This window comes from Lithobates pipiens, unplaced genomic scaffold, assembly GCF_037356315.1.
Source record: "Lithobates pipiens isolate NorthernLeopardFrog02 unplaced genomic scaffold, aLitPip1_a1.2 Scaffold_13, whole genome shotgun sequence".
Taxonomy (NCBI): Eukaryota; Metazoa; Chordata; class Amphibia; order Anura; family Ranidae; genus Lithobates; species Lithobates pipiens.
Window position 1 is genome coordinate 359369905 of NW_027507718.1, and position 16057 is coordinate 359385961.

General features: G+C 42.9%; 1 protein-coding gene across 2 annotated transcripts in view; it reads left to right on the forward strand.

Annotated features, from left to right (window-relative positions):
• The window catches only part of KLHL2 (kelch like family member 2), a 200445-nt gene that overhangs the window by 105293 nt on the left and 79095 nt on the right, over positions 1 to 16057 (forward strand). For both annotated transcript variants that reach the window (XM_077477161.1, XM_077477162.1), the window contains 2 exons: positions 7325 to 7434; positions 8654 to 8770. In XM_077477161.1, the coding sequence (XP_077333287.1) occupies positions 7325 to 7434; positions 8654 to 8770 (227 nt within the window). The remainder of the gene's footprint in view (positions 1 to 7324; positions 7435 to 8653; positions 8771 to 16057) is intronic.

A 16057-nucleotide genomic window follows, 5' to 3' on the forward strand; every position in this document is an offset into this window, starting at 1 on the left:
CAGGTAAGTATGACATGTTTGTTATTTTAAACAACATTTTACCTTTACAATCTCTTTAAAGGTGTATACACTTAAATAAAGACTGTCAAATAGGTTTGGTTATTTGTAAGTATCCCAGATATAGCCGAGAAGTCCCAAATGTTGTATGTGTGTGTGTGTGTGTGTGTGTGTGTATATATATATATATATATATATATATATATATATATATATATATATATATAATTTTTATTTTATTTTTTCATTAGTACTTTTATTTAGACTTAGGTTTTTAAAGTAATAAATACAATAATTTAGAAGTTGGCAGAAAGGTTTAGTGTAGTAGAACACTTGGGATAGATAAAGTAGTACAGTGGTCAGCGGTTTGGGGACCAGCTGGGAAACCAAAAAAAAGGAAAATGTTCAGGGACTATAGCTGCTATGTAATGAAAAAAATAAATATATATATATATATATATATATATATATATATATATATATATATATATATATATATATATATATATATATATATATATATATATATATATATATATATATTGTATATATATATGTGTGTGTGTGTGTGTGTGTGTGTGTGTGTGTGTGTGTATGTATATATGTATATATATATATATATAGTTTGTGTAATTTTTTTTTTTTTTTCCCCCGTGCATACGTCCAGACTAAAATAAAATTGACAGAGCTTTACAAAAGGATACTTCTTTCAAATGATGGACAGCTGGGATCTATGTTGGATAAGCTTTCCACCATATGTTCATTCACAATGCCATTTTTAGTTTTGATTGATGTTTACTTTTAAAATCACATCTCACACTTATGTCCGTTAGCAACAATTTTAATATCCTTCCATATTAGGTTAGTAATAACCTTGTTTTAGTCATTAGACGGGACATTGTACATATTATAGTTTGGAATGTTAAATGTTTTCTTTCTGATGAGCTCCTGTAATATGTGCATCTTGTTACCAGAAACCGTATTGAGCAGCAGTATCTTCAAACTGCCTTCTTATGTCTGTGACTAGCCTTAACGGAAATGTTTAAAATTCTATTTCATTCCCTTTCTTCAAACTGTTTAGGAATCCCACGTTTAGCTATAGATGGCGCACTGCCAGCCTAAACCTGTTTTCAAGGTTTTCTTTCAAGGTCCCGGTTGGTGTAAACACCTCACATGGCCAGTGAAATACATTCCTGCGATCCTATCTGTGTACTGCTGTAAACAGCAACTTAGATTTACTCAGGAAAAGGATGCCCAGCAGGCAGGCACTATTTATTTTTGTGGGAGACACTCCAAAAAATCACTCCAAAACATTTTGTGAGCCGCGATTTTATTGGTTGTGGAACCAGCAATGCACTTCCTGTAATTTACAATATGTACGGTGCACTATGAGAGCACTTAGAACATGAGCATTCCCTTGAGGCATCTTATTTCAGTGATATAGGACTATCCAACGTGTCCAAACGTTTTAACCGCTTCCGCCTCGGAAGATTTGGCTGCTCAATGACCAGGCCATTTTTGCGATTCATCACTGCGTCGCTTTAACTGAGAATTGCGCGGCCATGCGACGCTATGCCCAAATAAAGTTGATGTATTTTTTAAAGCTTTCTTTTTGTGGTATTTGATCGCCTCTGTGGTTTTTAGTTTTTGCACTATAAACAAAAGTAGAGTGACGATTTTGTAAAAAACACAATATCTTACTTTTTGCTATAATAAATATCCCACGTTTTTTATCCAAAAACTATTTTTTCCCCCTCCGTTTAGGACGATATGTATTCTTCAACATATAAAAAAATTGCAATAAGGGCATATTGATTGGTTTGTGCAAAAGTTATTGTGTCTAAAAAAAAAATTAAGGGATGGATTTCTGGCATTTTTATTATTATTATTATTATTATTATTATTTTTAATATATTTATTTAGTAATGGTGGTGATCTTCGATTTTTATCGGGGCTGCGACATGGCGGACGCGTTGGACACTTTTGACACATTTTTGAAACCATTGACAATTAAATAGTGATCAGTTCTATAAAAATGCACTGATTACTGTGTAAATGTCACTGGCAGGAAAGGGGTTAACACTAGGGGGCGATCAAGGGGTTAACTGTGTTCCCTATGTGTGTTTCTAACTGTAGGGGGATGGGACTGTCTGTCTAGAGATATTGGTGTACATACATAGTATGTAAACGATTTGTCTCCTCTCCCCTAAAAGAACTGAAATCTGTGTGTTTTTATATACCGTATATACTCGAGTATAAGCCGAGATTTTCAGCCTCTTTTTTGAGGCTGAAAGTGCCCCCTCGGCTTATACTCGAGTCACCGCTGTCTGACTGCTCGATCAGCGTATCGAGCAGACAGACGGCGGACATTAAAATTCAAAAGCCGCGCCTCCTTCTCCGCCTCCACCTGTGATAGGCGGAACACTGAATTTCCCAGCAGTCAGTGTTCCGCCTATCACGGACATCCGTTCATTCTCATACTACGGACGAGTATGAGAGGATGTCCGTGATAGGCGGAACACAGGCTGCTGGGAAATTGAGTGTTCCGCCTATCACAGGCGGAGGCGGAGAAGGAGGCGCGGCTTTTGAATTGTAGAATGGCCGCCGAGAAGAGCGGCGATCCTGGAGCGGCGATCCATCGGCACGACACGGGACGGAGGAGGCACGGGACGGAGGAGGCACGGGACGGAGGAGGCACGGGACGGAGGAGGCACGGGACGGAGGAGGCACGGGACGGAGGAGGCACGGGACGGAGGAGGCACGGGACGGAGGAGGCACGGGACGGAGGAGGCACGGGACGGAGGAGGCACGGGACGGAGGAGGCACGGGACGGAGGAGGCACGGGACGGAGGAGGCACGGGACGGAGGAGGCACGGGACGGAGGAGGCACGGGACGGAGGAGGCACGGGACGACGGCGGCTCGGGACACAGGTAGGCTGGACACACACACACACACACACACACACACACACACACACACACACACGGATGGATACACACACACACACACACACACACACACACATGGATGGATGGATACACACACACACACACAGGGATGGATGGATACACACACAGGGATGGATGGACGGACACACACACAGGGATGGATGGATGGATGGATGGACACACACACAGGGATGGACGGACACACAGGGATGGACAGCCATGTCTCACCCTCGGCTTATACACGAGTCAATAAGTTTTCCAGTTTTTTGGGGGTAAATTGGGGGCCTCGGCTTATATTCGGGTCGGCCTATACTCGAGTATATACGGTACACAGATCCCAGTTCTTGCTCTGTGTCAAGCGATTGTGGAAACCCGGCAGTCATCGCGCCCGCCGGGCACGCGCATCTGGGTCGGGCACACGCTGCGGGCGCACGCCCTAAGTGGCCAAAAGGCGAAGTGACGCAAGGTAACGTTTTGCCCTGGCTTGCCATTCTGCCACAGTAAAACTGCAGCAGCTGGTCGGCAAGTGGTTAAACATTTACGTTCTGGTAACATGTCATCCTTTTGTCTTTTTTATGGTCTGGAAAAGGTTAAAAATTCACCTCATGGAGGAGACATACACCTCAGACTCCTTGAAAGAGAGGTCTGGTGGATTTTTAATCTCCAGACAAAGATACCGACCAGTATGAATTTTGCAGTGTGATGATCTTTTTCTCTATTAATTGCATGTTTGTATGGTATTCTTGTTTGTGATCTGTCCTTCATGTTTACTTGGTCTTTGCTTAGAGCCATATTACTTATCCATTGAACCCAATAGCATCATGTTATGTTTTGTAAGGTATCGCCCCCTAGAGATTGCACACCTGCAGCTGGGTGTCTCGTTTACTACAGTTGAATATCATTTAAGGAGTGGGATTTTTTTCCTGTGTGTGTGTGTGTGTGTGTGTGTGTGTGTGTGTGTATATATATATATATATATATATATATATATATATATATATATATATATATATATATATATATATATATATATATATATATATATATAATATTGTTGTGTTTCTTATTTTAATTGTGCTGTGAACACAGACTGCTGCGCCCATGCGCGCTAGCTGTTACTTTTTACATGGTCATATTATAATAAGGACTTCAGATGGAATCCCCGGAGTTGCTGCCCCCTCTGTTTGTGTGTTTGGACTAGGTCTATGGATGTACAGGAGGACATCTGAGCCAGAGCACCTGGAGTGGGTTTGCCACTGTTCGCTCATCACATCCTTGGTTTCACAGTCAAGAGAGGTGGTCCTCTGCATTTTTACTATTTAATTGCATAAGATGCATATAGGTTAGCTGCTTTAATATTCAAAAGGCTTTGTAATGGTAGAGAAATAGCAGTGATGACTCGCGCATGCCTTGTAGTGACATTATCACTACCATATTGCTGATGCCATTTGCTACTGTGCATGTGCGGTAATAACCAAACAGCCCACCCACTTTATTACTTTGCAACTTCAGCTCCATAGTGGCTCCATTACCTACAGCTGCCATGCACGTGGACACTTTTTTCATCAGTGCATGCGATATTTATTGCTACCTTAAAGTGGTTGTAAACCCTTACAAACCACTTTGACCTACAGGTAAGCCTAGATTAAGGCTTACCTGTAGGTTCAAGAAATATCTCCTAAACCTATACGGTTTAGGAGATATTTGCCCCGAAGACAGGCACCACTGTCTACGGCGCATGCGCCGTAGACAGCGGCGTGCAGGCGCACTGAGCGCAGCATTTCCAACAACGGAGCTGCCGCGCGTGACGGCTCCCGTGCGCATGCGCGGGATTGACGTCAGCGCGGCTCCGCCGAATGACAGCGGCGGAGCTGCGAGACCCCACCTAAAAGATGGATGCGCCGGACTACAGGGGACAGCGGTGACATCGCTGGCTCCTGTGTCAGGTAAGTGACACATAATGGGCTACTATGCGATGCATAGTAGTCCATTATGCTTTGCCTTTGCAGGGAATGAAAGAGGAAGGAAACTCATCAGGGTTTACTTCCTCTTTAATTTGTGCCGATTTCCTGTCATTGCTGCAGAACCCAACCATCTTCATTTAGAAGACCCAGGAAAATTGTATTCTTTCTTTGTCTCTCAAATAAAAATGTTCACTTTAAATTCTCCAGCATTTTGTATTCTCACCTAAATTATTGAAAATTCTCCAGTATTATGTTGGTCATTAGATTTCTGATGAAAGGTGCCTTTGGCATGTATTTATCACAACTTGAATGATTGTATGCCCTTTTTATTGTAAAGCTTGCCTATACCCTAGTGGGATTTCAAACAAACATTCTTACAAAAATTCTCAGTAAATTTAAGTACTTTAAAATTGTGTTTGCTTTTAACATTTGATTTCCTCAAAGACAACCACATTAGAAACTTGTTCAAGAACAATTTTCAGTTCTGCTCCTTTGACTTTTCTGGTCACTGCAACTGAAAATTAATGTTGATTTTAATCCACTAACAATTAGAAAATCAAACAAATATTCTTAAATTGAAAAATTCTACTAGTTTATGGCCGCCTTTAATTTACACTGGCAGTACTTGAAGTAGATGTAAAGACAGAAGGTTTTTTAATCTCAATGCGTTGTCTGCATTAAGATAAAAAGCCTGTGTGCAGCAGAAGAGGAGGATCTGGGCTGCTCTGTGCAAAACCACTGCACAGAGCAGGTAAGTATAACATGTTTGTTATTTTTAACTAAACAAAAAAACTAGACTTTATCACTACTTTAAAGTTCTCTCTATTTTGAGATGTGAGCAAACTGTCCTGGTCAGTGGATCTGAGAGGGGAATGGGTATCAGAGATCCTTAGAGAAGTCACAAGAATCTTTGAGGAAACATTCTGTCAACTGCTGTTCTCCGAAAGCTGAGAATAGAGCACCCTGCTTGAAATCGAACATTCTGATTTTACATTTTAAACATGGCCAATGGGAATAAAGTAGAAAAGCCTTGGTGGTACCAAATTCATGTTTACCTTGGACAGCCTGTGCCTTTAAAGTGATGGTCCAGGCAGATATGAAAAATTAAACCATTTATAAAGTAATTTGGATTTAATAGTTATAGTATATTCTATTTTCTCCCCATATATAAAATGTTAATACTTCCAACAGTACTAACAAATGGCCCCACCTATAACCAACCTTTGCAGCAAGGAGCACATGGAAGGGCAACACATGTCAAACAAAACCTAACCAAAAAGAACATTAACGCATACTGTTAGACAGGACAATTTGGTTGGTTGAAGGCTGGTCGGTAAGTTGAGCTAAGAATTTTCTTTGGTTTTGTTTGACATGCATCACCCTTCCATGTGCTCCTTTCTGCAAAGAACAGTTATAGGTGGGGCAGTGGCCATGTGTTGTAATTTCATCTAAGTCAGGGTTCAATGAACAGTTTGGGCCTTTGACGCTAGGTACTACCCAGGGATTGATCTGTGTTACACCTAAGCAGTAAAGTTATCTTAGAAATGTTTAAGGCCAGGTCAGCCTCCCTTTAAGGTAAGCCTATACTATGAGAAATATGGTGTCTGACATTGCTGACCTCTTTCTGGAAGTACCTGTTGCCTGGTTGTTGTGTCAACCAGTATGAATACCATCAAATTAAAGTTAAAATGATTGTAAATGATCACCTTGTAAAATAACCCATTCGGTTTAAATGAGAAATGAATGGCAAAACATTTTTGTATAGATATAAAAAAGGAAAAATGGCTATTTATCATTTTTTTTTTTTAAAAGATCACATTCCCTCTGTTCTCAGCTGCATAGGAGCTGGGGGAGGAGAAGCAACAGAAGACTGAGCTTCCCAGTGAATGGCTGTGCAGCTGGAGAGTGTCAGGACAAGTTTGATCATTGGAGGAGAGCACATTGTGTTCCCAGCATAGCTAGAGAACTGACCACAGGGTGCTCTCCTGCTTAGTGTGTTCAGTTTTTAATAGGAAATCAAGGGAACACCAGGGATTTCGAATAAAGGAAGCAATACAAACAGAACAAGAGCCTTTACCATACAAGTACTTTCTACAGCAGCCACTTATCAGGAATATGAAATGTTGGGGTAACAAATGCTTTAAAACCCCTAATTTGTCTTATTTTTCTTGGTTAATGAAGCCAGAGGGTCCACAAGGATGCCAGGCAGTTCGAATTTACAGAATGGAAAGTCCACAATGACAGCTTATTTGTTTCTCCCAGGAAATGTTCTCTTTGCTGTGGGAATGTGCTGCTACTGTGAATGAAGATAAACCTTGCCATATTGTAGACTCCACGTTGAACAGTTTTTCTTGTTGCTTGTGGTGTTAACATAGCATTGACAATACTCTCCATCTTTTTTTTATTTTTTTCAGAACAACACTTTTCAGACATAGTCGCAGGTGAGGAATTTCTAAATCTTGGAATAGAACAAGTGTGTAGCTTGATTGCCAGTGATAAGCTTACGGTGGTTTCAGAAGAAAAGGTAATTGCAAATTTTACAGTGGTTTCCTGTGCTTTTATTTTTTTGTTCAGATCTAATTTCCACGCTTTTTAACAGTAATCTATATGTTAAATCAGAATGCAGGAAACCGCTTTGGAAAAGTTATTTTATAGTGTTAGCCATTGCCTAACAGGTTTGTATAAATGGGCAATGTATCAGTGGCGCCCTTAGCCACCCTGCGTCTCCTCCTCTTGGGCTTCACGGCGGCTTCCACTGCATCTCCTCCCTTCTCCTTCTCAATAGCCAATATAATCGCTTCTCCTCTCAGCCAATCAGGTGATGGGTCTCGAGACAAACTTCCTGATTGGCCGGAAGGAGAATCTGGAAGACAATAGCGGATATTTGCTATTGTCACAAAACTGGGTGGGCCAGAGCCTACCATTTTTTTAAGCCAATTAGACCCTCATGCTAATTGTGTGCTTCTTAAAAAAATAAAATAAAAAATCCTGGCAGTTGTGGCTGAAATTTTAGTTGTTCTACCTGACCTTGGTTTGGTTTCAGCAGAACCCCCTCATTTTCCACTTCTTGATTAGAGTTTGAACACTGCTGATTGGCATTCTCAATTCCTTGGATATCCATATCCCTTTCCAGTTTTATACAGTTTAATTACCCTTTCCCGCAGATCCTTTGACAATTCTTTTGCTTTCCCCATGACCCAGAATCCAGAAACGTCAGTGCAGCACAGGATGAAAGATGCAAGGGTCTGTCAGGAGTCCAGAAACACATTGATATATATATATATATATATTATATATATTTAATTAATTACAAGCAAACAGATCATAGGTGGGGATGGTTACCTTTAATAGCCAACCCCTTTGTGTCAATTTGTGAGCATGTTATCAGGCCAAAATCACCAGGGTATGTAAACTTTTGATCAGGGTCATTTGGGTAGTTTCTGTTGCCATTATGATTTTAAAAAGAGTAAGCACAGTTGATTGATAATAAATGGCTTCAGCCAAACACTAACCATGCGTGAAAAATGTTTTTGTGTTATTCATATTCTCTGAAAAATGGCCAAAAAAATCATAATTCTGCCAGGGTATGTAAACCTATGCACACAACTGTGTATGTATGTGTGTATGTATATAAAAAAATATATATATTCTATATTCTTGAAATTTGTCACATTTTTTAGTTGTTTTCATTTTAAATCTAAGATTTGTCATGTGCTCATATGTTGCCATGTGTTTACTTCAAGGTTTTTGAAGCAGTTATTGCTTGGGTAAACCACGATAAAGATGTACGTCAGGAGCACATGGCACATCTGATGGAACATGTCCGTCTTCCGTTACTTTCCAGGGACTATTTAGTACAGGTAAGATGAAACAGATTCACAATATACTGAATTTGAATTCCCTTTTCTCTTATTCTCAGAGACTAGAAGGAGTGGTATGTTGTAAGAACCAACAGCTTTCCTCTTTTTTTCTTTTTTTTTCTTTTTTAGGGTGATAATTGCTTCTTGATTTCCTTTGGGCTGGGTTGGATTTTGATATTTCAATACCAGTTGGATTTGGCAGGCACAGTTCTGCAGGGGAGCGAAAAGGCTTGATCATTGGAGCAAGTCTTTGAGTTCCTTGACAGTACTGTGCAGCCCACTTTGGCAAATTACTTTGAGATGCACTGCAGTATGGAGCTGCACAAAAGTCTTTGGTCAACATCCCCCTTGCATAGGACCCTGTCTTAGAGGATGTTCATCACAAACACAAAAGCAAAAAATATATTGCTTTTTGCTAGGATCTACATGTGGTGGCTGTATCAGACTTGGTTCACACTGCTAGCAGATGGGGCTCACAGCAGAGGTCTGCTGGGTCCCTGTTTTTCCGTTTCAGAGATGAACCAGGGCCAAACTTTTGCCTGAATTCAGCCCCGAAATGGAGCCAAAGACACACAGGACTCCTGTGCAAGCCTCTCCGCAGCTGCCCGGAGATATGTGAACCAGCTCCATAGAGAGCCGGTCCCAATTTCCTGTCATGAGATTTGGATGCGGCGAAATATGCATCCAATTTGCACTAGTGTGAACCCACACTGAATGTTTTTTACAGGCTTTTTCCTGTTATTTTTTATTTGGCGATTATGCCAATAACACACTTCCTTTTCCATGATGACAACACTGACTGATCAGAGAGCAACAGATGCAAAGTGCACAGGAAGATAGGAGCTTACTCGATTTCTGGCAGGATCAAAACATGTAAGACAAAAACAATTCCATAGCTCAACTCTCCAACCAGTCTGCTGACCAACCAAATTAACCTGTCTAACAGTCTGTTAAAAGCAGGGGTTTAGTTAGCACACATTTGCAAACGCATGTGAAAGCTGCAAGGCCTCGTCATGGCAGCCTGTGTTGCTTGCAGTCCTAACACTACAAATTTATAAGTGTCTCCACAGTAGAAGCACATGCATGGAATGGATGTGGGACAGGTGAGCCTGGAGGCTGCCCAAGCCCCCTTAAAGGAACAGGAGCGCACTGGACACCCAGCAAGAGCTCAATGGCAGCGAAGGTGCCCAGTGGGTCCCCAAACCATATATACAAACAGTAATAAAAAACTGGCCACTACCCACACCCATAACTGGCCTTCACAGTAAGGAACACATGGAGGGCATATACATGTAAGACGAAAACAATTCCACAGCTCAACTTTACCAACCAGTCTGGATCAAAACATAACTAAATTCTGAGAACATGCTCCACTCAATTTGATTGTGGTTGCTACCTCTCAAACTATATTACATTGTTTATAAATGTCCTCTATAGTAGTTATTAAACACTTCTGAGAAAACTAGGGTTTTCTCACCACGGGAGGGATCCATTTTATGGGCAAGTCTGTCATTATGTGCTAGCATGTGATGCATATTAGCGCACACTGACACTAACCTGAAAGGGGTTATATATATTTATTTTTATTTTATTTCTCGTACATCATGGGACACAGAGACTCAGTAATTACTGGTGGGTTATAGGGTATCACTAGGTGATTGGACACTGGCACACCCTACACAGGAAATTCAATCCCCCATATAACCCCTCCTCCTAGTGGAGGTACCTCAGTTTTTTCGCCAGTGTCTTAGGTGTTGGCCACAAGTAAAGATGTGATGTGCTGTGCTGAGCTCTGCTGGAATATCCTTACTGGGGCCAGCTATGCGACCGGATCCATTCAAGGTGTCTTTTCCAGGCCGAATTGGATGGTACCCGGGCCTCGTGTCCGAAGAAACAAGGTTTTACCTGTAACGCTTCTCTTTTTAGAGAGCTGGACCCTGGGATCCAGTATTTGTTTTTTTCAGCCATATTCCTGGCAGGGTGCTTTACGGGCCCAGAACTGCGGATCCCCCTATTCAAGGGGGCCCCAGTCTCTGATGGTTTTTTCCTAACGGAGCCCACCGTGAGAGGTGAAGATTGGGTCTGTTCTTCAGACCCTGCAGCTGGATAAGGTAAGGGAGACTCCTCAAGAATTTTTCTAGTTCTAGTAGGTTTTCTCCTTTTAAGTAAATGTATGCTATGTCTATAGTCGCCACCGGGGGCTGCCAAGAGCACACACCTTTTCATGCCTTGTCTGTCTGCTGCTGTCCACGCTCTATGCTTCTCCAAGCCATGCCCCAGGAAGGATGAAGGTAAGGGTTTTTTTTCCTTCTGGGATTCTCCCTCCACGGATTACGGGGCTGAGACAGGCCTGGGTAGAGAACGGTAATATACCACCACCCGCCGCCGTCCGCTCCGTCCACCACTGCCATTACAGAGGCCTCACATCCACCGGCCCTTCCCTCTCCTCTGTCCCAACCTCCCCTCCATGCTTGCCGGCAGGGTTAGAGCCTCTGCTCGTGCGGGAAACGCTCGTTTTAAAAGCGGGGGGGGGGGGCGGAAGTGGTCGGAGGGGGGGGGTGGAGCACAAGGCTACACAGGCTTTAAAGTTCACTCTTTTTCAGATTCACACAGCCTATGGAGGGACACAGAGCTGACAGGCGCGTGTGGGAGACACGGGCATTCCCAGGCAGCATTTACTTAGGCACCAGACTGAGTCTTAAGTAGTTGCTGAACTACAGGGCTTAGCAGTCAGTGCATTTTTTTGTGTGGTACCTCTACCTTTTGTTGCTTTGCACTATGGGTAAAAGAGGTACAAGTACCCCGAGGAATAGGGGCTCTAAGGGGTCCCCTTCAGGCTTCGAGGACCCCCCCCCCCCTCCGCAGCACCTTCCCCCCCCTGCAGGACCCGGGGAGGCTGGCCAGGCAGAGCCGTTGGGGTTAGGGGCTGCAGCTGCTTCTGGCACTTCAACCCCTGTGTACATTACACAGAAGGTTTTTTCCTAAATCCATAAACAGTTTAGAGGAAAGATTAGTGGCCTTAATCGCATCTTCACTCATTGGAAGAAAATGCAATAGGCCTCCCCTCTGTCACCCAGAACCTAGGCCCCCCTCTGTCACCCAGGGATAAAGGAGAGGAATCCCCCTCAGAGGATCGGGTGGAAACAGATGATTCCACTTCTGAGGAATCTAGTGGAGAAGGGCCCTCTTCAGCTTCTCAGGATGAGAAAATGTTGGTGCAAATTCTTGCTGGATTGGTCCGTTCCACGTTTAAGTTACCCGTACCTGAGTCAGTTAAAGAACCCACTTCTTCTCTGTGTTCACTGAAACCTCCTCAAACTGCACATGCTTTTCCTGTGCATGGTTTGCTGGAAAAGCTTATCTTCTGAGTGGGATCACCCAGTTAAAAATTTTTTTCCTCCTAAAAAGTTTTCTACACTTTATCCTATGAAGGAAAAATTTACTAAGATGTTGACGCCGCCATTTCCTCCGTAAACCAAAGCCTGACTTGTCCTGTTGACCACGCTCAGATGTTTAGGGATCCAACTGATAAGAAAATGGAATTCCTATCAAAAAATGTTTTCTCCTTGGCAGGTTCAGTAGCACAACCTGCAGTGGCAGCAAATTGGAGTCTGTCAATATTTGAGAGACCATGTTAAACAGGTGCTTAAAGCCTTACCTGAACAGCAAGCCCGGGGGTTAGCTAACCTTCCAGCGGCTCTGTGTTTTGCTGTTGATGCTATCAGAGATTCTATCCTTCAGACGTCTTGCCTTACGCTTGGCTTGGTACACATGTGTAGAATCTTGTGGCTGAAAAATTGGTCAGCCAAATCACCATGTAAGAAACTCCTGGCAGGATTTCCCTTTCGTGGTGCAAAACTGTTTGGAGAGGACTTGGATAATTATATCCAAAGGATCTTTAGTGGGAAAAGCACCCTTTTACCGGTCAAGAAAAGGAGTAAACTTCCCTCCTTTAAACGGGCACTTTCTCCAGTACCAGGGGCATCAGCCTCCAGGCAGTCATGACGGCCTCCTCCGTCAAGCTCTAAGGTTAAAACTCAGTCAACCCCAGGGGCAAAAGAAGTCCTGGGGGACAAGGTCTTCAAGACAAAACGCTGAGACCTCCTTATGAAGGGGCACCCCTGCTCACTCGAGTGGGGGGAAGACTACTAAAGTTCTCAGGGCTCTGGCAGGAGGCATTTCGGGACAAATGGGTGGTCTCTACAATAACTCTAGGTTACAAACTAGAATTCCGAGAATTCCCTTCTCCTCGTTTCCTTAGATCAAATGTACCCAGAGACCCAGAGAAAAAGAAGTCTCTCCTTCTAGTGTTGGAGCGACTATTGTCGCAAAAAGTTATCATGGTAGTTCCCATGCAAGAGCAGGGAATGGGGGTTTTATTCAAACCTTTTCACGGTACCGAAGCCAAACGGAGATGTCCGACCCATTCTATATCTCAAAGATCTAAATCGATTTCTAGAGATACGATCCTTTCGCATGGAATCGATCCGATTGGTAGTCTCCATCCTACGAGGAGGAGAACTTCTGGCATCAATAGACATCAAGGATGCATACCTACATGTACCCATTTTGCCTGCTCATCAAAAGTTCCTGCGTTTCGAAGTAGAAAAACGCCACTTTCAGTTTGTAGCTCTGCTTTTCGGGCTAACTACTGCACCTCAGGTGTTTACAAAGATCTTGGCCCCTCCTCTGGCCAGATTAAGGGCCCACGGTATAACGATAATAGCATACCTAGACGACTTGCTCTTGATAGACTGGTCCGTAGCCCGCCTGGACCAAAATCTGGTCACCACAATCAACTACCTGGAACGCTTAGGTTGGGTCCTCAACTTAGAGAAGTCTTCTTTAAAACCAGTAAGAAGACTAGAGTATTTGGGTCTGGTCATAGATACAGCCCAGCAGAGGGTATTCCTACCCCAAGCAAAGATCAGTGCTATAAGAGAACTGATTCAGGTAGTCAGAGCAAAGAAGGGTCCTTCTATTCGTCTCTGTATGAGGTTGTTGGGGAAGATGGTGGCTTCATTCAAAGCAGTCCCCTACGCTCAGTCTCATTCAAGGCTACTGCAAAACAGTATCCTATTGGCCTGGAACAAGAACGGAGCCTCAGTGAAAATGGCGGAAGGCTCTCCTTGGACCCTACCGTCCTGTCCAGACCTGCTATCCCAGGGACCGGTATTCCCTCCTACCTTACAAACGCTAAATTTAACGGTTTGGCTATTGAAACCCACATTCTGAAGAATCATGGGCTTTCGGGCCCGGTGATATCTACCTTGATTAATGCAAGAAAGCCAGCTTCCAGAATGATTTATCATAGAGTCTGGAAAGCATATGTCTCCTGGTGTGAATCCAGGGGTTGGCACCCCAGAAATTATGTCATAAGCAGAATCCTTGAATTTCTGCAAAATGGGTTAGAGATAAAAACTGGCCCTTGAATACCATCAAGGGCCAAGTCTCTGCCTTATCTGTTCTGTTTCAACGTCCACTTGCTTCACATTCTTTGGTCCGAAGCTTTATAGAAGGGGTAACACGCCTTAATCCTCCAGTTAGGGCGCCTCTGAACCCCTGGGATTTGAATTTGGTTCTGTCAGCTTTACAGAAGCAGCCTTTTGAACCGATACATCAGATTCCCTTAGTTCTGTTGACAAGGAAATTCATTTTTCTGGTGGCCATTTCTTCTGCCAGAAGAGTATCAGAATTAGCGGCCTTCTCTTGTAAAGAACCGTATCTAATGATGCACAAGGATAGAGTGGTGTTACGCCCTCATCCTAGTTTTCTACCGAAGGTGGTCTCCGTTTTTCATCTAAACCAAGATATTGTTCTGCCTTCCTTTTTTCCAAATCCCTGTTCTACGGAAGAGAAGTCACTACATTCTTTGGATGTAGTGAGAGCAGTCAAAGCCTATCTGGAAGCGACGGCTCAGGTTTGCAAAACAAATGTTTTGTTCGTGTTGCCAGAGGGTCCTAAGAGGACAGGCAGTATCAAAATCTACCATTGCTAAATGGATTTGACAAGTAATTATTCAAGCTTATGGTTTGAAGCAAAAGATTCCGCCTTTTCAGATCAAGGCGCACTCCACTAGGGCTATTATTGCTTCGTGGGCGATGCATCACCAGGCCTCCATGGCTCAAATCTGCAAGGCCGAAACCTGGTCATCAGTCCATACATTCACCAAATTTTATCAGGTGGATGTGAGAAGGCATGAGGACTTCGCCTTTGGGCGTAGTGTGCTGCAGGCAGCGGTACAGGGTCCTCAGGTCTGAGTACACCCTATGTTGTGTGGTTCCCCTCCCCTTAGATAGCATTGCTCTGGGACATCCCACCAGTAATTACTGAGTCTGTGTCCCTTAATGTACGAGAAAGAAAATAGGATTTTTATAACCGCTTACCTGTAAAATCCTTTTCTTTTGAGGTACATCACGGGACACAAAGGTCTCTCCCTTCTTCTAATACTTATATTGCTTTGCTACAAAACTGAGGTACCTCCACTAAGAGGAGGGGTTATATGAGGGATTGAACTTCCTGTCTAGGGTGTGCCAGTGTCCAATCACCTAGTGATACCCTATAACCCACCAGTAATTACTGAGTCTCTGTGTCCCGTGATGTACCTCAATAGAAAAGGATTTTACAGGTAAGCTGTTATAAAAATCCTATTTTTTAGCAGATTTTAATACTTCAAGCGCAATGGGATCAGAAGATTGACACTCCTGGTCAGTTTTTGCCAAGACTTTGGGATATGATAGGATTCAGGGGCATGGGAGAAATATTGACTTTCTTCTTTGCAGGATGTGCTTTTACTCAGTGTTTCAGTTATGTGACGGAATCACTTTAAGAAATATTCAATGCATTTAAAGGCCAAGTTCCCCTTTTCAAACATAATTTCACTTTTCGTAATAATTAGAAGCCTGTTGCAATGTCTTTTCTGCCCAAGCCACCCCAAAATGCTTATCTCTCACTTAGTAATGGTAGCTTTGAATCTTCACCTCCCCATATAAAATTAAAAAAAAAAATGCATTCTGATCCCTTACTTCCTGTAGCACCATGTGACCATCAAGGAAATTTCATACCCTATCATGCACAGCCTCATTAGTATACCACCTCCTTTTTTTAATTCAATTTTTTTTATTACATCCTATATTTCTAGTTCTTCCTTTTAGACCCTTTTTACACTGGGGCTGCCCGTGCGTTAGCGGTAAAGCGCCGCTTGTTTTAGCAGCGCTTTACCACTGTTTAACCACTTCAGCCCCAGAAAATTTGGCTGCTCTCAATGACCAGGCCGTTTTTTGCATT